The following is a 23,154-nucleotide window of genomic DNA, read 5'->3' as shown; positions in this document are numbered from 1 at the left end:
ACACAAACTATTAGTTACACTGTTAGTAACTAATGGTGTGTAGGATATACACCCTCAAGCACTTCATACAAGACGAAAGCGAATCTTAATTATAGTAGGAAATTACTGATATTGTATATCCCGTACACCATCAGTTACTAAGAGTGTAACGATTATATCTCACCGACTACATTTTCCTTGTTGTGTGTAATATATATATTCATATATAGACGTGTGTTAGCGTTAGCGTTAGCGTGTGTGTCGATTTCTTAAATAACGTACACTATGCTTGCATAAGGCGATGTGTTTAACTCAATATTTTTGTTAAATAATTTACGGATTAAGAACAGTGTCAGTGACTTGAAAGTGTGTTAAAACTTATAATTGCAATGCATTGTTCTTAGAAGTTTCATTGGAAATTTGCCTTAAATGTAAAAGGTAATTTCTATGATGAATAGTTCGTCCCTTTTTAGTTGATCAAATAATGTCTATGAACAAAGATTTGCCTGCTTAAACCAACTGTTTTGAAATTTGAAAGGAGGATCGCGTTGAAAGCAACAAAAAAAAACTACACGAAGATAAACATGGTATTTTTAATCCATGCAACAACTTTTGTGAGAAGAACATGAGCCAGTAGAGTTTTGACTTTTTCAATTAATATGCCAATGAGTAAAAAGAGTGGTTATAGAATAGTTGTTTACCGACAAAAATAACAATATTGGCGAGAATAAATTGTACATCATGGCTTACGTGTAGGTACACTTTTTGTAACTTGAAATTGATTTTGATATTAGTACGTAAAGTTAGATTCAGTTAATTTAATAGGTGTCTGGCTATTTGTGAACAATTTAACGGTCGTTTTTTATTTGTAGGATGAATAGAATACCATGTTTATGTCAGTTTGTTATTACATGACTTTCTAGCAGTTTATCTAACAGACGCCATCTTTTTTACGTTGATGGGTATATGGAAAATACACCCCATGAACGTGTCCGCTCTAAGCCAATCGGATGAGGTCATTTGTGTAGGAGGTGATATATATAATATATAATTTATAGAATACGCGTTCGTACATCAGCGATGTTTCAACGGTAAAAACAATATCAAACGTATACATGATTCACCTGAGCATATTAGCCCTACATCTAGACCGTGATAACATGTTTCACCGGTTTCGCTTGAGCAGTTATGAACGTTGTCTTCTGTTCCTATGCACTGCAGATCTCTGTAGAATATAGGCCCTGTGCCTTCTCCGTATCGTCCGTCCATGTAGAAGTCTAAGGCACTGTTGGCATAAACACAATAAACACAATATTATGTAGTAAAAGTACGATCACCTTTAAAATAAAATGTGCACATATATATAAATATATATATAAATATATATAAATATATAAATACAGTAGACTCTCTGTAAACCGGACGGTCTGGGGACCGGCCTGATCGTCCGGTTTTTAGAGAGTTCCGGTTTACCAAGAGTAGGCATATTGCCGAAATATACATTGTATGCATTGTGTACAGAATCATATAGGAATAAAACAAACCATAAACATTTGCATGAACCATGTGATAACTGTACTCATGTAATGTTTATGTTTAAAGTATTCTTCACAAATGTGTTTTTATTCGACTAAAAGCAAAAAACCCATTCCATACCGATTTTAGATTATTAATACCGAAGATGCGTTTGAAATTACGAAAAGGCAATGAATGAATTTGCATTCGTCTTCATTATTTTTTATCGAGTGCACCGGGATTGTCTCCCATATGGCCATCGCCCCCAGAGAGACGTGTTAGTTGGTTACGGGGGATAGTGCAAGATACAGGAGACACCCCGTTCCAGAGGTGACCCTGGGTCTTTTAGTGCCCGGTGTATAGCACCTAGTTCACTGCACCTCGGTTTAACGTCTCATGCGAAAGACGAGTTAGTAGGTTAGGTGCAGCGGGGGATCGAACCAGCGATCTATGGATTGTGAAGCCAGTGTGTTACCACTAGACCACGAATCCGCTACAGTGAATTTGCAGACAGATGGATGGATATTTAACGATCAAATTCCTCACAGTTTTATCTGGCAAACCAACAAACAACCATTTAAGCGTTAAAAACATGGCTACATTATAAGATCTTTTCAACTACACGAGAAGATCACAAGGAAGTGCTCGTCGCAACGGCATGCATTAATTTTGTAATTAAATTGTTTATCATAAGACGATCGCGTCAATCACTTTTTGGTATTACCGCACGTCTATAATAGACATTCACAGCTTGTTTTTTCATTATTTAATCGGACTTCAATAGCGCGGAAACGACTTGACACCTTTATGGTATGTTTAATCCGATTATCAATAATCGCGCGAGCGGCATGTGTGACACCGCACGCGCCGTGCTGACTAGGTATTGTAATTTATACGCCTCGGGCATCTTGAGAATACAGACCGTCCGGTGTACTAAATGTATTTTACGTTGAAAATGACGAAATTCAAGGAGATTTCCGTTCGGTTTCCGGTTTTGAGAGAGTTCGGTTTATTCAACATTTTTTTAGCAAAGAAATAGAAGATGAAAATTTCTGGCTGGCTCAACCGTTCGGAATAGGGAGATTTCCGGTATATATATATGTCGTGTTTGGAATGTCCGAACTTTTGCGCATCCGAACGTCATGCCAGTCATCATTCTTTATCAACACATCGACAAAAACAAAACAACCCGAATTTGTTTATTTTGGTTCCCTGTCGCAGTTCGTGCGTTTTGTAATCGGGGAACTCTACAATTCCAAATCAATGTTTACAAAAGTCACGTTTATGACCAAAGGCACTGAGGATGAAAACGGCTTTGAATCAGTTGCGCGTGAAAAAACACGTGTCACTATCTATCGATAATTTTAGTGGTTTGTTTCAGTTTGTTGGATTTGTTATACCGACCACACTATTCCACCCTTACGGTGGACTCCACGATAAAGACTTGGCCAGTTAACAGAGAAACTGATGCTGGCAACGGGGTGTAATCCTTGAGTGCTTTTTTGCTTAATATTATCAAAACATTTTGTCGACATGTACAACGGTTTAACAATTATCATTAGAATCCTTACACACAGCGGTACTGTTTTCAAGTTTTTAAATGAGCATTATTAAAATCGTTTGCCGAAACATACTTTGTGTTGATTCTTTGTCCCCGAAAATTATGATGCACGTCATTCGCATAGAAAGCGAGGCTGTATATATTTTTTGCATCACAGTAGCGCAGAAAATATTGATATCTTTTATTTTTGGTTTAAAGTTTCGTAGTTCATTTTAACAAAATTATATTTCAAATAATTTTGAATCGACATTTCGTCTTCATTAATGTCAAATCAAACGCGCTGTATTTGCGGTGTTATGTCTTTAAGATAATTAATCAAAACAGTTATTGTACGGTATACTAAATACATATAAAATCCGGCAAAATGGAATTTGTGTTGGGCGTTGTGAAAACACAATTAAACTGCGTGAAGACCTTGGTGTTTTGACAAAAGTGAATACCATGCGCCATGCAACTATTTGTCAATAGTGTCAGTAATTACTGGTATTACTTTGTTCTGAATCGCATAATTGTTTAAAGTAATACTTTCTTAGAAATATTATGGAGCGCAAATATATAAAGCAATGAACAATATAGGGCTAATACACACTTAAGATGAGAATTATTGACTGTGATACTAACAAAACTGATTTCTCCGATAATGGTCTTTAACTCTCATCTGAAGGTTTTTAAAGCAAACATTTACTAAAATACGGTATATAAAAAGTGTCTGATTATCGGACTCCCTGAAGTATGTTAGGACTCTTAATTTTTTTTTTAAGTAGTGAGTCAGATTAGTTAGTAGCGAACACTGTTTGCAGACACTAGCTTAATTGTTGATATATATATGTATTTCCAACTACATGTACACGTTAAGTTTACTCATTCATCCACAAAACGAAACACAGCCAATACAATAAGTTTACAAAAATAACAACATCCAAACATATAACTAGAAGTAAACATCAAGTTCGCGGATATACCGAATATATTTTGCTGCATGAGTCAGTATGGGCGCCGCCTATACTTTATGTATATATTTATAGAGCTTGCGCGCATGCCATGATAATCGATTGTAAACGAAATTCGCTGAAGATCATGCTAACATTGTCAATCGTTTACCTTAAGTTATTGTGCAACATCCTACACAGAACATCTGCATCGCTGTAATCAAATGAGTTATAACAAATCGTCCCCCACACCCCATTAATTCTAATTTCAACACGTCCTTCTAGTTCGCTGTTTCCGCCCACCAATCGGATAGATTTGTGTGTGAAGTTGTCTGTAAAAAAAAACAAAATAATATATAAAGTATATTCTGCAAATGTTTATGTGCATATACATGTTTGTGTATTTGTAATTCGAGTTATGTATAAAGAGAGGAGAGGTCTAAACATGTCGAATCAAAATTATATATTTAAAAAGAAATTTCAGAAATATGTTTTTGTATGTTTTTATATTCATCAACTTATTTGTTCAGCAAACAATGATTTTAAATCTCAACATTGAACTCACATAATGTTCATAGTCGCGGTCCATGGATGTGAAATTTTGTTAGAACTGATATGTTTAGCTCCATTATCATATTGGTCAAATCAATGTCCTATTAATTAATACGTAAGGCGTGTTCACATTTAACACTGAGTTCCAATAATTATTCATAATGTAACTGTCTATTAACAATACCGATATTTATCTTAACGCATTTTTAAGGCGACGTGACATGGCATGTATCAAAACTACATTTCAAATTCATTTGAATTCTTAAAGAAAGTATCTTAGCAAATTACTGAGGAAAATATCTATGTGGAAATATTTCTCCGATGTATTCCAAAGCGATTAGTTGTTTGTCAGAGCTGCTTTTTTTCGCAAGTATTTTTTCCCGATATCTTTTTTGCATTTTTAATGAACTAGTTTTGAACAGGAAGTGTGTTTACTTTGTTAAACAGTTTTTGGTAAATATATCGTTTTTCTTAAATGGTATTGAAACATGATGATAACACACTTACATTGTCTTTCAAGACCATTCGATTGTGAATAAGAATATCTTGGTATGGCGACTGAAACATCAAAGCAACTTAAGTATATCAACAAGAAAACAATACAAGTCCTATGTGTACATATAGTGTAATAAGTCCTTTAACAAGGCGTGTCCAAAACCAACAATAACAATAATAAGGATCAAATAATTTGTAAATAAAATCTGTACAATTGGCAACTCTCTTTGTAACAAAATACTAACAATTGACAAATTATATAAAGAGAACGTACTAAATCGCCGACACAACACACACTTTATAAAACCGATTAAACCCTCCCCCCCCCCCCAGATGATTCAGATATTTAAACAAAACCTGTTGGCGTATCGTATAAACTGCTTGTGAACATATCCTGTGCAATTATGTGGATATGTTCTCATTTCGCTACGTAATGAAATTGGAAGATCGAACGAATCTTCCGCATAACATCTATACACATATGAGATTTTACCCAATGTGATCCATAGAACCAGCACTGCCCAGGAGGTCCTCTGCACAGACATCTTTCATCTGGTTGCCACTGACGGAAATAACAAAATGATAAAACCAAAACCATATTTAAGTGTTATGTGAAATGCTTTGTTGTTTGCCTTTCGATTACGACGTATGTATATACGTATCAACTCAGTCTGCAACATGAACCCATCGCCTGATCGCCAATGCAATGAAATCTCGGCTTTGGCAATACAAATTGAATATAGATCGCATGAATTGCGATGAAAAAAAATCAGAGAAAATAAACCAATAGATAATCAATTTACGCATTTCAGGTGTAAATTCTTACAGTAACACCGCTTGGTTACTTCCCTTAGTTTTTTATCATTAGTGATCTCCCTTAGATGTAAGAGAGAGTGTAAATGTTACAGTATACTAAAAAACCGTTTCATGTAGGAGTGTAAAGGTTACAGTATACTAAAAAACCGTTTCATGTAGGGCTGTACTCTCTAAAAAAATATCATAGTTGATTCGAAGGCATGTTGTACACTTAAAACTATTGTTCTGGCGTGAATAGGTGCTCACTTCTAAATCCCTGAAATATGATTAACTTAAAGACTATAGAAAAACATTGCACTGAAAAAGATTACATTCCACTAGAAAACGTCCGAAAAAAAAGTTGCAAAACAGTCGATTTTGACTTTTGACAAGTTCTTTCCTGGATCGTACATGACATATCTTTTTTATTGCACAAATCGACTCCGCTTAGAATGGCCTTTTAGAAAAGGTATAGTTATGTGGGTCTCTATGTGCAAAATGTTGCATTTATTTTCGCTTAAAGATGTCGCTTTTACATTTAATTATATAGGGAAACTATTTAGTATATTATGACCTTAAGAGAGCTAAGTTTCGTTAAGTTGCCGCATATTTAAAATGTCGTAATACTTTTTGTAAACTGAACTTGCATTCTACGCCGATAAATAAAAATAGTGTGATGTATTCTATAAATGTGTGTTATTAATAGCATTAAAATGACGAAATAACTGGAATAAAAGTTTGAAACATGGAATACTAATTTGTTTAAAATCTAACCCCCCAATTGCAATCTATAATTATGTAACGACTGTTGTCGTCCTTTCAAGACAATGTGACTGTAAATTAATTCAATGTTTTTTCTGGCTATGAAAAATTTCCTCTGGCTATGACATTTTCAAAGTTTCATAGCCACATTCATCATTGGAAATGAAGCCAAAAAAGTTAGTTTTGTAGACTGTAACAACTAAAAGAACGGAATGACACGACGGTTTAAATGGTAACCTTAAATGTATGCTTGTGTTCCTTGATGTAAATCACACCGATATAAAAATAAAACAAAATTACAAAGCATACAAACGCTTACATTTTCAACCAATACATAGCACTAAAAAAAAAAGTACGTGTATACGATTTCAATTAACACATTGTATTCGCGCCATCTTAAACCAGCATATGGAAATAACAGTGGCATTTTTGAAAGCCTTATATATGGCAAATAGTTTAAAACGGGCAAAATATCACCGATACCGAAAGATCTACTCGTATTTGTTGTTGAACATCAGTTGTGTCTATGTGTCGGCAGACGAATCTGCATAGGACTATTTGGGATTTCAAAACAGAGCACTTTAAACGGGCAAAATATCACCGATACCGAAAGATCTACTCGTATTTGTTGTTGACCATCAGTTGTGTCTATGTGTCGGCAGACTAATCTGCATAGGACTATTGGGGATTTCAAAACAGAGCACATGTCTTGCGAATATGTATACGTTTGTGTCATTATATTTACGTCTTTCGATAGTAAAAGAAATAATTGAGCTCAACCCCAATATCATGTATACTCCATAAATGAAATTGTCTTTTTTCAATACCGTAATCACGCCCTTTTTATATACGTGAGATACAATTATAAAATCTACATTGCAAATAGAATTTGATATTTTTCTAGAGAGACATAATAAGTATTGTTCGAAACCGAGAACTTGAAGTTTTTGAAGTGTTTAACAAATTGTCAGAACAGGTGCTTTGTACTTTTGCAATTAAAAAACTGTATTTTATGGTAGCATACCTTCAATAGGGACATTCATTCTGAGAAAAAAATATTCTCAAAAAATTGTAATCGTCCAGCGAAATAGTTTACCTAAGCAAATCGAGATTCGAGTAATTGTTTGTGCGTTTTGCTATTTCTCGTTTGTTTACATCATTTACGTTGCATTAACCACAGGAACATATCAATACTTGGATTTAAATCATCCCTGACATGTTGTTAAAAAATCAAAATTATTGGTATTCGGCAAACGTGCGTTTCGACATTGACATAATATAACGATAACTTGCATCTAGCCATATTTTATTCGTCTTGTTCAAGCGTTCGGGTTCTGTACGTTTTTTCTTTGATCATCACTGAATGCGGGTGAACTGGAGCATTTACATTCAAATACTTCCGGCGATGGCGAAAAGCAGGAGACCAGAAAACGAATACACTTTACAATATAATTTATAATCAAAAGCATGTTTATTGTAAACACGTATTAGACCTGAAGCCGTTCTTTTGACTATTTTAAAAATGAGCTCTTACTAGGTGTAGTATATAAACACATAACCTGGCATAGGTATTTGATATAGAATCATTACGTTGAGACTGGTCAAGCTGTGAACTGCACATGTTACTAATACAGATGGCACATCGTAAAATGATAATTGCATTTCAACCTTTTAAATCATTTTTGGGTTGGAATAATTTCATGACAAAGTACGACATCGATGTTGTAAATGGCTTAAAGGTGCATTGTAGATGCAATGTTTTGTTTTGGGCTAATATTTTTATTATATACAGTCCTGTATCAGTATTTCCATCTTCTGGTACAGTTACTGCACACACGATATATTCATATTGTTCGTTGTTTAAATTAAGTTAAACAATTATCCGTATACATAATACATGGTATACCGGGTAAACAATTAAATTCCATTTTTGCCAAAAGTATTAATTAATGTACACCTACATGGACACAACAACGCCAACAGACAATAGTTTAGCTTTCAGGCATATAGTAAATGCCAAAAGACATACATTTAAGCATGTAGATAGACAGGTTTTTTTCTCCTTCTTTGAGACAATTTTTCCCCTCTTACAAAGATTTTCCCCAAAACAATGATATCTAAAAAAATTGTTTAAACCTTCAATTATATAAGTTAACCTGATCCAGTGTAAAAAAAAAAATAGAAAAATATTGCTTAATTATATTATTTGTAGCTTTGAATTTGTTTTAAAAACAGTAAAATATGTTAAATTGATTATTTAAGACTTTCCTTATTTTCCCCCAAAATCCGGCGTTTCGCGCGATTTTTTTCCCTTAAAAAAAGCCAGACCCTTTACCCAAAATCAGATAAAAACCCTGATAGAAATTCATACTGTTCGGCACACTGTGTAATTGGTAGGTTTGCTTTTGTTTGTGAAATGTGAAATTATTGCACTATTATATTTGAACAACTTGATAAGATCTGTATTGCTTTCCATATATAATCGGGTTCATATAAAACTGAATGTTGCCAAAATAATCTGGTTCACGTGTACATTTGGATAAAAAGTAAGTTTCAAAATAAATGTATGCCTGAAGGTGCAAAATTATTCAAGAACAATGTGGTTGTAAACATCACTATGTATTCGTATGCTTATCTATTTTAAGCTGTAGCGTATGGGCGTGTAGATACTTTTGAGACAAACGGTACTGCAAATAAATTTGCATGGGTTGTTCAATCGGTTAATACAAATGAAAATTTCTATAGCGTATCATGGCTGGGACAATGTCGATAACAGTATATACTACATTTGAAATATAATTACTATCCTCAAATCACATTAACACATTACGCTCGTCTTTTAAGCAAACTCGGTAAAATATATCAACATAAATGAATATTACCTCGAATTACAAACATAATTTTTGACTAGATAGCCAAACACAAATGAAAAAAAGGTTTTTACTACACTCGATGGTCATTCAATACGCCAATTCAACCGTTAGACATGCCGTTGAACAATATTAAAAGAAAAGTTATATTCTTTATTTGAGTGAATAAAATGTTCATGGAAAATGGTAAGTTAAATTGCTTACAAATCTTTGAGTTTGTCTTGGTTATTATACCTATAGTAGTACGCCACATAATGGAATTCACATGAAATAAAAACCGTGCGTCGTGGGTTTTTGCGTCTGTCACACAAACTTGGCATTTCTAAACATTCCAGTTTTAAACATTAACGGCCACCGGAAACACTTTGAGAAACCGAAATTTCGCAAACTTAAGTAACCTTTTTCTTGAAGATTTGCTTATTTGTGATAAAGTATAAGATAAAAGTCTTACTTGTGATTAATAATTGGTTACTTTTGCTTAAATAACGCGTTTTCTTCACTATGAACTTTATTTGCAAAGTTGGGAATCCCATGGGATTTTTGAATATTCCCATGGGATTTTTCTTTTTCCCATGGGAATTATGGTTTCTTCCATGGGATTTTTCTCCAGCTTTTTTTATGGGAGAAAAAATCCCATGGGTTTTTCAAAAAAATAAAACACGTTTGTTTAGGCTAAGTTATCGATTTTAAGATTTGTTAAAGCATTTGTGCTTATTTTCGTTCAATTTTCGTTGATAGAAAAAAAATCCCATTTTTTTATGGGAAAAGAATCTCATGGGATTTTTTTTCTGGTTTTTAGAGATTTATTCATGTAACGTTCAGAAACACTACATTTTAACAAATGATGAACAATTCTCGCGATTTTAACGCGTTAAATCGTCTTTAAAAAAAAAATCCCATGGGATTTTTTCTCCCATGGGATTTTTTCTCCCATGGAATTTTTTTATCCCATGTTTTTTTTTCTCCCATGGGATTTTTTTCCAATGGGATTTTTTAGGTATAAGTTTCTAAAAGCTATATAATAATAATAATAAAAAAAAATTAATAACAATAACAATAATAATCGTGCTCAATATGAGTAATTTGTAATTTTAAGCGACTAACATTTTTATTCGAGCCGATCGTCGAGTCCGAATGGTGAGAATGACAGCAATTTACCAGTACAAATAAATCTCACTTGTGTAGAGAACGCTACCGTACTATACAAATAATCTTGATAACAATTAATATCATTTCTCGACTGAAAATGAAAACAGTATGGATATTGATGTCAGCAATATGATAAATATTGACAAAATGAAAAACCTTGACAATAATTCCGTGTCGAATACGCATTGGATTATAGCAATCAAATTCATATAAGCATTGATAAGACAATATGCGAAAATGGGTCTTATGTCATATACGACCAGCGTATCCATTCCGTATTGTTCGGTATTAAGTCACGTCAAGTTTCGTGGTCGAATTATAGCATGATAATTATTTTCACATTACGCGAATCATATGAGTTTCCCTATATATATTGTATTAAAATATATGTTACACTATTGTGCGATGATGAAAATTGTTTGGATTTTTCGAAACACGCTTTCCTGATTGTGTTAATATAAGCTATGCATTACCGAATGCGGTTGACGGTTAACACAGATCAAATAGAATGAGATAACCGTTATATAATGATGGAACACACAAAATGCAAGAGCGCCCAATATTTATTATTCTATTTGATATACATGTATACACACATCGGCCATCTTCATATAGTTTCACAGTCTTTTAAAAGACGTCATCATATTCAATGTTGCGTCAACTTCACGAACTAAGAGAATGTTTAGGTGTTTTTTAGTTTTTTATTCCACGTTATACACAGTTGCAGTATTTCATTGTCTGGTGAATACAATTGTTCCTCTCAATATTTATATCACATATGCTGTCGATTTGATTTCATCAGAATAAGTCAGCGAACACTCAGAAAAAACCCTGAAAACAGTGAAAATTATCCACTATACTATTCATTTTTCGATCATAGACGTTTTTGTTTTAATATTGGGATAAAAACAAAAAACAATCAGTGATTTGATTCTGATTATTGTGAAATGAGAAATAATTATTTTTCCAGCCCAAAAAAGTACACACCATATACATAACATAATTGATTTGGTAAACAATAATTCGAGAACATAATAAATATCATGCGAAAAATATAAAATAATGGAACATTTTACATTTTATATCGTTTATATATGTGTATATCTAATGAGTGTGCATAGTGAATGTTTTAAGATTTTTGGTACAAAAAAGGTGTATTATTTTAAAGATTTGCACTAATCTTAATAGATTAAATTCAAATCAATTCAATAAACGATGACAAATTAAATAGTGATATTTCTGGATACTTCTGGATAACACTTTAATCGGCTTAGCAAATCGACTAGGTTAAAATATGTTTCTTTTCTGCAAATACACGTTAATATTTAACCCAACCATACAGTCACTTATAACCTTTTCCAGACGCGGCACGTCTACGGTACATAGTTTACGGTGACACTGTGCATATGATGAAAATGCACTAATTTAACGAAGTACCTGCGCAGGCGTGAAAATAATTACACCAAACATATATCCACGATGGAGACACTATATTATATTATATAATATTATAGTATATTATATTATAGTATAGTATAGTATAGTATAGTATAGTATAGTATGGTATGGTATGGTATGGTATGGTATGGTATGGTATGGTATGGTATGGTATGGTATGGTAGAGTAGAGTAGAGTAGAGTAGAGTAGCGTAGAGTAGAGTAGAGTAGAGTAGAGTAGAGTAGAGTAGAGTAGAGTAGAGTAGAGTAGAGTAGAGTAGAGTAGAGTAGAGTAGAGTAGAGTAGAGTAGAGTAGAGTAGAGTAGAGTAGAGTAGAGTAGAGTAGAGTAGAGTAGAGTAGAGTAGAGTAGAGTAGAGTAGAGTAGAGTAGAGTAGAGTAGAGTAGAGTAGAGTAGAGTAGAGTAGAGTAGAGTAGAGTAGAGTAGAGTAGTAGAGTAGAGTAGAGTAGAGTAGAGTAGAGTAGAGTAGAGTAGAGTAGAGTAGAGTAGAGTAGAGTAGAGTAGAGTAGAGTAGAGTAGAGTAGAGTAGAGTAGAGTAGAGTAGAGTAGAGTAGAGCAGAGCAGAGCAGAGCATAGCATAGCATAGCATATATAAAATTGTGCGTACAATTAATTTTGGTTTTTCGTTTTGATGGCCTATCTGACAGCATATTCACAGGAAAAAAAGACGATAAAACCTACGTGATATGAAATCATACTAATTGTTTACTTTGCGAAAATTATAATATAATAGATATACAATGTATCACAATTGTATCGTATCGTAACGAAGAGCTTTGATCTTGGTGATCGTGTTGATCGTTGAATTTCATTGACCGCATTGACATGTGTTCGTGTGCGGTTGCAAAACAGCGAGGACATAGAAAAAGCATATTTAAAAACCCATTTTTCTCAATTGGAACGCTCTTAACGGACCTATGTAATCGTAAACGGGTGACGCATGGACTTTTGTATCGGGAATAGATCACAAACGGGCGCAAAGCAATTTATCTTCACGGATGGACTGACATCGCATCGTACCAAAGTCTAAACAATCAAATAAAGTCCACGATCAGTAATGTGTTGTTCGTAAAAGAAATTACGACAGTAGAAACAAAGCACTTTAGAGAGACCACAATCTGTTTCATTTTATCAATCGTTGCGTCCTTGGCGGACAAAATATTTTGAAAAACAACAAAGCATAAAACAAGAAAACACAAAGTTCTTCAAAGGCGTGTTTCAATCTCAAATACACATTATCGACAGTAGTTCCAGTCAAGGACAATACTTCAGTCAGCACACTAGAGATCAAAATTGAGGATATTAATTTTTATTCAGGGATGTCAATTGTTAACAATCAGGAAAATAAAACCGTGAGTCTGAGAAAGTAGGTTCCTTACAGGGATGAAAGGGAGATCAGACGCCCGAGCCGTGGCTAATTGTTTTATTGTAGTCTTCTAGTTGCTATTCCTGGTGAGTACATGCGGAATTTTATGCATGTGCATATGTCATTCTATAAAAAAATTGACAATGTAATTAACAACGTCAAAAATAAATTAAATCGTCGAACCATATCGTATCGGACAATGAATGTCCGAAAACATATTGAGATACGTCTTTTGCACATAAAATGAAATATGCAAGTTGTTTGTCTTAAGAAAATTAAAACCAGTCACCAGTAATCTAGCAAATGAGCAATATATATATATATATATATATATATATAATATGGTAAACATAGCGTTTACAATGCGCTACTGCAGTGATTAAATTTGCTAATCGATCATTTTAATTTTCAAGATGGCGGATATTTGCAATTGTAAGATTTTCGAAAAGTAGCGAAGAGGTATATCTTGAAAAATAGTAATTTCAAAGCGTGAAATAATATTTAATTTTGAGTATGTTTATTTTTTCATGTTTTTTGTATTGCTCAGATGTTAAGTGTTTCTTTGCAAAATACCCGCATTGGAAAATTGCAGAAGAACTAAGGTTAAGACTATCCCAATGAGCTTTTATGAACTCCGGCCGTGGTAAATAAAAAAGTTCTTTCAAAAAGTTCAGTAATACTTGACGTTAATGTTTAAGAAATATTTTGTTGTTGTTTCTCATATACATATGGTGCCTGTTATATGCTATTGGATGTTATGTAGATTGTATATATTGCATAAAGCTTACTTACACAAAAAACTAAAACTAAAAGTGCAGCTAAACATATAGCGGGGATTTCGGTAATTCTACATTCGCCCGCCTAGTACCGAAATCCCCATATTTACGCCTTAAAGGGTCAATAGGTCATCGGTATGAATGGTTTTTGACTTCACATGAATGTTAAGGTGCAGAAAAATGATATTAATGTTAATTATTAAGCACTCTTGACAGCATTAAGTTTTCTCTCAGTGGGGATTTCGGTAATTCTACATAAGAACTTAAACGCGCGCCGGTACCGAAATCCTGCTGTACAAACCTGCAAGTGTCAACAAAATTATTATAGTGTTTTTTTTTCATTAGCAACCAGTGACATGTATTATCTCCCATTCGGTTACTTCTTTTGGAAAATAATAAGCGGGGATTTCGGTACTGCTACATTCGTACGCCCAGAGCCGAAATCACCCATGTTTACGCCAATCCCCCATATTACGCCTTAAAGGTCTATATGTCATTAGGTTTGGGTTTTGGCTTTGCATTAATGTTTATTTGCACACAATCATATTAGTGTTAATCATTAAAACACTCTTATCAGAATATTTTTTCCATTATTAAATAGTTTATTAATGTGAAAAATGTGTAAACGAATGTAAAAAAGGTAAATTTAAAACATTGGTTACACAAAAGTATATGTAAATATAACATGACATAGTAATAATAAGTCTTCAGAAAGTATTTTCCAAACAAATCAGATGAAACAAATGATATCGTACTACCTTATTTACAATATGCTATACACTTTTGCAATTTAGTTATCAATGTTTAATCAAAGCATAAATCAGCATATGTTGCCTCTTAACGGGGATTTCGGTAATTATTTACAAGCACATAAACCCGCGCCGGTACCGAAATCCCCGCTGTACAAACCTTCAAGTGTAAAAAAATACTAATTTACGTTTAAATAAAGGGCACAATAGTATTTTTGGCCACCGAAAAGCACTTCCGCGTCAACAAAACGATTGAAATTATGTCAGAAACCCAGCTTTTCATTGTATATATTGCAATACACCATCGGCCGCCGAGAGCGGAATACTGCGCTTGGCCGCTAAACAATGTGGATTGCATCAAATTAAATGTCAATTTTCGATTTTATTACAAAAATAAACACTGCTATTTTATAAATATGTCAAGCACGTACACTTAACAAAAAAATCGATATATCTTTATGTAAAGTAGAAAAGTAAAGCGCTTTATATATAACAATGTTTTATAATGTCTCTCTGGTTGAGTAAAAAAAACCTAAACAAAACCATACAGAACATATATGTTTTCATAATTAAAAAAAAATATTTAATGATGCACGTGATGTTTTATAATTGTTATAAGTCCACGTGTCATTGAACGAGTTAAGGGAGAGATGCGAATTAAATTACACATAATCAAAAACTGATACTATACTGTCAGCTTGATTTATAAATTGTGTTCCATCGCGCCAATATATTCATTGTTCCATGAAATAGTGTATAAAAGCAAAACGATTGAAATTATGTCAGAAATCCTGCTTTTCACATGAAATGATCTTTAACACTTTATTTATTCCAATAAGGTAAATAACAAATACAATAATAGGGGAAGTCTATACTGTGTATTAGCAACCTGTTGTGGTGATCCCTATCTTATCCGCTCAATACACATCCACCTGGCTACTGTACAGAAAAAATTAGATTTACTTCCAAAATAACTGATTTCATTAATTGCTAACTTGTTGTCTACATTTTAAATTAATAACGATAATGGATCAACATCACCGTTGCACAATTATTAAGTTCACAGTAATTTGTACTTTAAATAGAGATAGCCTAATTAAAGACGGTGCTAATAAAGAACAAAGCGTGAATGTGGATATTAAGAAATAAGATCCTTTTTTGCATGACACTGGCAGTATTTCATTTTATCTTATATAAATAAGCCACATTTAAGACATGGATAAAATTAAAATAAGACACATTTGCATCTTTCATTTCTTGAAAAAAAAATAAGCACGCAGTCACATATAAATAAGATACATTGAAGACACAGAAAAAAAAAAGACACATTTGCATCTTTCACTAAATTTTCTTAAAAAAAAACATGTGAAACTGAAGAAAAACATTTATTACTGACACATTATTCTAAAAGTCGACTGACAACTTAAGTTCAAAGAGGGATTTACAATTAAATAAGATCCATTTTCGCATGATGCTGGTTGTAGAGCAAGCAATACATTTCTTACTGACACATTATTCTAAAAGTCGACAGGCAACATAAATTCAAAGAGGGAACCACAATTAAATAAGATAAATTTTCGCATGATACTGGTTGTATAGCAAGTAGTCACATATTAATTACAGCTTGCATTAGTTGCAATAATTTTGTTAAGTTCGCGTGCCACTGAACGTTGCGTTAAGCGAGAGTGTTGTCGTTTTGTTAGTTTTATATTTTGGTATTATGTATGATTATTGCTTGTTTTGAATTTGAAATGAACGTTTTCTGGCAAATAAGCATCGTCTTAATTTTAATACAAATAATGAACATTTGACATACAAAATGTCCAATAACATACCGGCAATAACATTATATATATGTTAATTTCTTTGCATGTTTATAACGAAATTATAGCCGACATCGGCAGAAATTTTGTGACACACTTTAACACATCAAACATGCATGATAGTTCTTTTTTCATATGCTATCCCACTGGTTGCTTACCGGTGTATTGATGCAGTTGATAACGAGCACCCCGCCGGGACTACAGTAGGGTGCTAATACACACGTGTATCGTGTTCAATACCCGATCCATGCTACAACGTGTAAGAACGGGAATTTCGGTAATTCTACCTTTTTAAGGCTCGGATATCGAAATCACCGTTACTCCGATAAACGATCATAATTAGGCTTATGTATGAAGTGAAAGGACAGTTGAAAGTTTCCATTTTGCACGTTAATGATTCTGATAATATGGTGACAAAGGCAGCAGTCCTATGTAGTATTGTGTTTGACCGGAGAGTAGCGTGATCTGTGTCGGTGTTGGGCGCTCTGAGGGCGCAATCCGGCTACATAGGTACATAGGAACCTCTTGTGGCTATAGTCCATGGATCGGGTTCGGCAGACAGGGAACATGTAAATTTGTATATGTATGTTTTATACCTTAATTACCTAAACGTATATTTATCCTGGTTACTTATTTACTGAGGTTTGAGTTAGTCGCAATGATTGTAGATACCTTGTACTATATTTAGTAAGTATTTGGAGGACGAGTGGAACGGGCACGCGCTTTATTATCACTTATGCAAGGAGCGCGTTTTGTTTATATACGTATTTTTGATATTCCGATAGGCTTAAGGGAGGTTATTTATTCAAGTAAAACGCGAGATTTTTTGCGATGCCTTTTTATAACTCTTGTTTAATTAATTACATACGAATATTCAGCTAAATTTAAGATGATTTTTACCAGAATTTTTTTTCGGAGAAGGATATATTGAGATTTTGATATTCCATAGAATGCGAGTTTCCATATATATTTTCTATTGCAGGGGAGGTAATTTAAAATGTTAAAGTCTCCGAATTGGTCTTTGTTGTATCTATTTACGTTTATTTTCAAGCTAATGGCGATTAAAAAATTAATTATTATTAGTATGTGCTCACATGGATATTGGTACGGATATATCGTGTTCATTTAATTGTTACTACATCCATTTCATTCATCATTCAGGTCGGGCTACACAAATCTCGTGAAGAGGCTAGTAGGACCTGTAAACAAACTCTGATACACACACTCTTCACTCATCGTGGCGCTCTCGCATGTCTGAGGCGATATATAAAACCGATGTCATATATAATACTGTATTCGCTGGTATTTTCGGTTAATATGTTAGATTGCTTAGGACACAATGAATCTAGTGTATTTATATTTAATCGAAGTGAGCTCATTGTTGTTTCTGGCGGTATTCAATTTCTGGTAATAGTTTCGCGATTAAAGACGTCGGTTCTCGGTTAGGAGTTAGGTGTGGAATGTTCTTATTTGTTAATGTGCCAAGTGCTTAAAGGCGGTTTATCGCACTTTATTAGTCGGCGTTTCAAGAGAATGGGTAATAAATGCAAATCAGTAGGTGCTTAGAAGACTTAAGTACGGCAAGAACCACAACTAACTCTGCTAGGAACGATTACCACTGCCTGTCTGCAGCAGACGACAAATGATTCTGCTCCAGCAGTGAATGTATATACCAGCTTGTAAACGCCATTGGCCAGTCTAGTGTTTATCATTAAAATATGTACATATTGGCTGCTTTCATGGAAAACGGGGCTTAATGCACGTCAAATAAGATTAACCTGTGCACAATGATAAGCATATGCAATGCGAACAAGCTAATCAAGGACGACAACAGCGAACAACTTCAGTGCCTTCAGCGCTTTGATTTTTAATATGCATTATGTCCTATGTTATATGGCGTATAGCTGCTAATATATGTGTGTATAAAATATGTTAACCGTCTTTATTTTTTAAATAAATGAAATCATACTGAAACTCTACGAATTGAGGATTTACATGTTTTTATGAGCTGTAAAAGATTATTACAAACAACAATTATTATCTTTTTTAATGCAGACACTTTAAAAGAGTGTGGGTGCGGACCCAGGATCCTGCGATAAATCAAACGGAAAGGTACTTTAGGTACTTAAGCTACGTTGATGAAACTCGGACATTGTTGACGCCCTGTCTTCAATAAATACTGTTTTTGAGTGAGGTAAAACTTACAAATGTATTTGTTAGCCAATTGACGTGTATCGAGGTATTTTGAAAGTATTTTTAAAATAACTGGGCTAAGCATTGGTTTCGGTAGAAATGTACTGCAACAATTTCGCTAGATTTGAACACATTTTAAAACTCCGCATTATGATATTTTGATTCAATTTTTCATATTTATACCAAGTGAGTTTTCATTTGACCGCCTTGCGGATACAGATCCATTAGCATGTGCTTGTGTATTATAATAACAATTAATGAGTTAATTTACTACTTACAGTATCGTTATTTTCATCAACATCATCGTTTTCATCATCATCATCATCATCATCATCATCATCATCATCATCATCATCATCATCATCATCATCATCATCATCATCATCATCATCATCATCATCATCATCATCATCATCATCATCATCGTCATCATCAACGTCATCATCATCGTCATCATCATCGTCATCATCATCGTCATCTTCATCGTCATCATCATCGTCATCATCATCATCATCATCATCGTCGTCGTCGTCGTCGCCCTCGTCCTCGTCCTGCTCATCCGCCTCCACCGCATCATCAGCAGCAGCATCGTCATCAGCAACAGCAGCAGCATTATCGTCACTATCACCAACAACATCGTTATGGGCGTCATCGTCGTGATCATCATCATCAGTGTCATCATCATCATCATCATCGTCATTGTCATCGTCGTCGTTGTTCTCCTCCTCGTCGTCGTCATCGTCATCATCGTCGTCATTGTCATCATCGTTATCATCATGAACAATTTCAACAACCGTAAAACCTATCGCTAAGCTCATTTTTGCAGTGAATTCGGATGTTATATCAACTCTTTTTGATTAATAGAGTTTGCTGCTTAATGTATTAATAACTAAATAATAATGTTGATAATATTGAAAATAAATGGTTTCAATTTTATTTTTCCGTTTAAGATGCAGTATTTGACCAAGTCAATTTGTCGCTACAAGTATTCATTACACATTCAATCCAAAAAGCGTTACGAGTTGCTATTGAAACTATAATCGCATTCCAATAAAAATGGTGTCTGTATTAGGGCCTGTTTAATTTCTACGCTTTATTGCAATTCATAAAAATATTAATATGGGTACCGGTATATCTAGATACACTCTGTTATCCAAACAATCCTTGTGATCATAAACAAATAAACAATGAAATATAAATAAAATTAGATGATAAAAAATGGTATCTTCCTTTTTGCTGTTGCTAGTTATCAACAGAGTAGCAAAAGCACGCTTAAAGATTTGAAGTTTATCTAAATCTATAAGCACAAACATATTTATGTTTGTTAATACAAAGCTGTAGCAGTTTTCTGATTGCGCTTGAAAAGATGTGATTGTTGTTGTTGCATTAATAGTATCATTAGTTTGTATTTCCAGATTAGGTATTCCACCATACATTTTGTTTTTAATCAGATGTCTTATAATTGGCATTGCAATATTTCAATAACGAGCAATCAACACAATTGACTTAATGTATTTTTAATTGTTTATCCATATTATCATTAACACTTGAGGGAAAAATAAGCTGTGTCATTTTTTATGTTTTATTTTACTTATGGTTCAGACAACTCTGCTTTTACTATATGCCGTAATAATTATAAGTTTTCGGTCACTTAAAGATATTGTTTTTCGTGTTGGAAAATTTAAATACGAAAAATATTTAGAGACAAGTGTGTTATGTTTGTTTGTCAATTATTTAATTGAAGTAGAAATAATACATCAATGTACATAATTTTATTGTGTTGTTCCCTTCGTTCTTTACTTTAAAAATACAACTTAACAGCTTTGCAATCAACTGAAATAATATATAAAAAGTAAAAACAATAAACGTTTGGCTTTCTTAATACGATATCATTTTAAACGCTGTTGGAAGGAACCATTGCTTATTAGAGGTTTACAAGGTAATTTTCCCAAGTACGCAAATGTAATGGTCGATTGCCCTTAGGCATGATTCTGTTTTATTACATTAATCCGGTTGTAAAAATGCATGATCGAAGGGTCATCAGATAAGCAAAAACAGGGCCAAAATCTGATAAAATAGCGCGGTTTAACTGACTGTACGAAAATCCGTATGTCCGAAAATTTAGAATCATGAAAAAATAAATATTTTGGCTTAAAAAGGAAATGTAAGAAAATTTAGAATGTAAGAGAAAATACGGTGGTTTTATGGTGTTTAAATCGATTAGAAATAGCAAAACCCAAAGACATTATCTCAAGTGTGATTTTCAAAAGATTTTATATGAATGTACACACACGGTCAAACTAGTCTATTAAAATGCAATACCTTCATTGGTTCTCATGTTTTTAATAATTATTAAACATAGGTAATGTGAACACTTGTTGTTATATAATATTGAAATGTACACGCATACTGAAAATAAAATCATTAACATAACGGCTTAGTTGGTTTTTACTAAGATTGCAATAGTGTTTATTTTATTATTATGAATCTTATGAGGATAACTTTGATAGTATGATACAGAGTATCTGAAGAAGATATATACATAATCACATATGTTGTTGTTGTGGTTATTGTTTCAATATTTTTATGAGTATCATACATTCAATGACGAATAGCTATTAATTTGTCATACAAACACCATAATTATTATTGGGTTGCGGAGATTAAACAAATCGATTCCCTAGTAACTGATATAACTGATACATATTTTGAGCGACAATTTGAAACTAAATCTAGCATTATTTAAATTTGATTATTTTAATTGCAGACTTTTTTATTAACCCCAATTAATGTGTACGCAACGTTTCTTTTATTTAAATCGCTGAGTACGAAGCATCAAGCTATTTTTTAATTAATTGACAGTGATCTTTAATGTATGTCATAATATAAATTGAAATCAATCTTAATTAAAGCTTGAGTGGTTGGTTTGTAATAAGTTTTGTAAATGTTGCTGTAGTATTAGTATGCACAATAAATACTAACGCTCTGGCATATTGTGATGGTGATATGATTATATATTGCACAATGAATATGTGATGATGTTCTTGTGATAATAATGAGGCTATAATTAGTTTTTGAATTAAGCTAGCTAATTTCAAATAAGATACAAACACATCCCAATCCTAAAATTATCAGTAAGTTATAGTATTGTTTGCCTCTCAGCGCATTATTAATTGAAGGTCTAGTTTATCTGTTAATCCTCGCCCCATGTGGTGTCCCAGTGGGTACACTGATATTAATACACGATGTATTGGTCCACAATTAAATCTCTTATAAAAACATGTCTCTCAGGCGACTGAAAAATGGCTGTGTAGATACAACAAATACTACTACAACGGAGACTAAGATAACACATGTTACAATTAATTTGTCTTCCTTGCGTTCTTCTTATACGACAAACACTTCTAAAACAAAAAAGCAAAAAGCCGCTACTGCTACTACTTCGGCTACTCTTACTGCTACTGCTACTGCTACTGCTGCCGCTGCCGCTGCCACTGCCGATGCCACTGCCGCTGCCACTGCCGCTGCCACTGCCACTGCCGCTGCCACTGCCGCTGCCACTGCCACTGCCGCTGCCAGTGCTGCTGCTAATGCTACTGATAGTGCTTCTGCCACTGCTACTGCCACTGCCTCTGCCGCTGCCACTGCCGCTGCTGCTACTGCTACTGATAGTGCTACTGCTACTGCTGCTGCTGCTTCTGCTGCTGCTTCTGCTGCTGCTTCTGCTGCTGTTGCTACTGTTACTGCTACTGCTACTGCTACTGATACGGCTACTGCTACTGCTACTGCTACTTCTACTGCTACTTCTACTGCTACTGCTACTGCTAGTGCTACTGCTACTGCTACTGCTACTGCTACTGCTACTGATTCTGCTACTGCTACTGCTACTGCTGCTGCTGCTACTGCTGCTGCTGCTGCTGCTGCTGCTACTGCTACTAATTATAATAATTCTCCTTCTACTTCTCTTTCTACTATTGCTAGCGATGCTTCATAATTTATTTTTAAATGTATCATTTTGTTAAAACAGGAAAGAACTGTTATATATATTTTCTTAAAGGTGTAAAGAATCTAAACTTTTCTGCGATTAAAGTTTTATTTAACTGGATTAGTATAGGCCACATAACAGACGCTATTGTACTGATTTGTACTAAACAACATTTTGTCATAATCAACAGTTTTAACAT

General features: G+C 33.8%; 1 protein-coding gene across 1 annotated transcript; it reads right to left on the bottom strand.

The window, feature by feature from the left end:
* Nucleotides 1-388: 388 nt before the first annotated feature.
* On the bottom strand, nt 389-5,595 carry LOC127849828 (scavenger receptor class A member 5-like). Its single transcript, XM_052382580.1, has 5 exons — nt 5,525-5,595; nt 5,044-5,094; nt 4,157-4,316; nt 1,123-1,264; nt 389-403 (listed from the first exon to the last, which is right to left on the bottom strand). The coding sequence occupies exons 1-5, from the start codon at nt 5,574-5,576 to the stop codon at nt 389-391; spliced, it is 420 nt and encodes a 139-aa protein (XP_052238540.1). The 5' UTR covers nt 5,577-5,595.
* Between the last annotated feature and the right edge of the window lie 17,559 nt (nt 5,596-23,154).

This window comes from Dreissena polymorpha, chromosome 11 (genome assembly GCF_020536995.1).
Source record: "Dreissena polymorpha isolate Duluth1 chromosome 11, UMN_Dpol_1.0, whole genome shotgun sequence".
In the NCBI taxonomy this organism is placed as follows: Eukaryota; Metazoa; Mollusca; class Bivalvia; order Myida; family Dreissenidae; genus Dreissena; species Dreissena polymorpha.
This window is presented reverse-complemented; position numbering and strand designations above follow the sequence as displayed.

Coding starts and splice junctions, on each gene's coding strand:
- LOC127849828 (XM_052382580.1), bottom strand. CDS start 5,576: ATGTCTGTGCAGAGGACCTCCTGGGCAGTGCTGGTTCTATGGATCACA. Junction 5,095..5,524: donor GGTTCTATGGATCACATTGG/GTAAAATCTCAT, acceptor TTGATGTTTCAG/TCGCCATACCAAGATATTCT. Junction 4,317..5,043: donor GAATGGTCTTGAAAGACAAT/GTAAGTGTGTTA, acceptor TTTTTTTTACAG/ACAACTTCACACACAAATCT.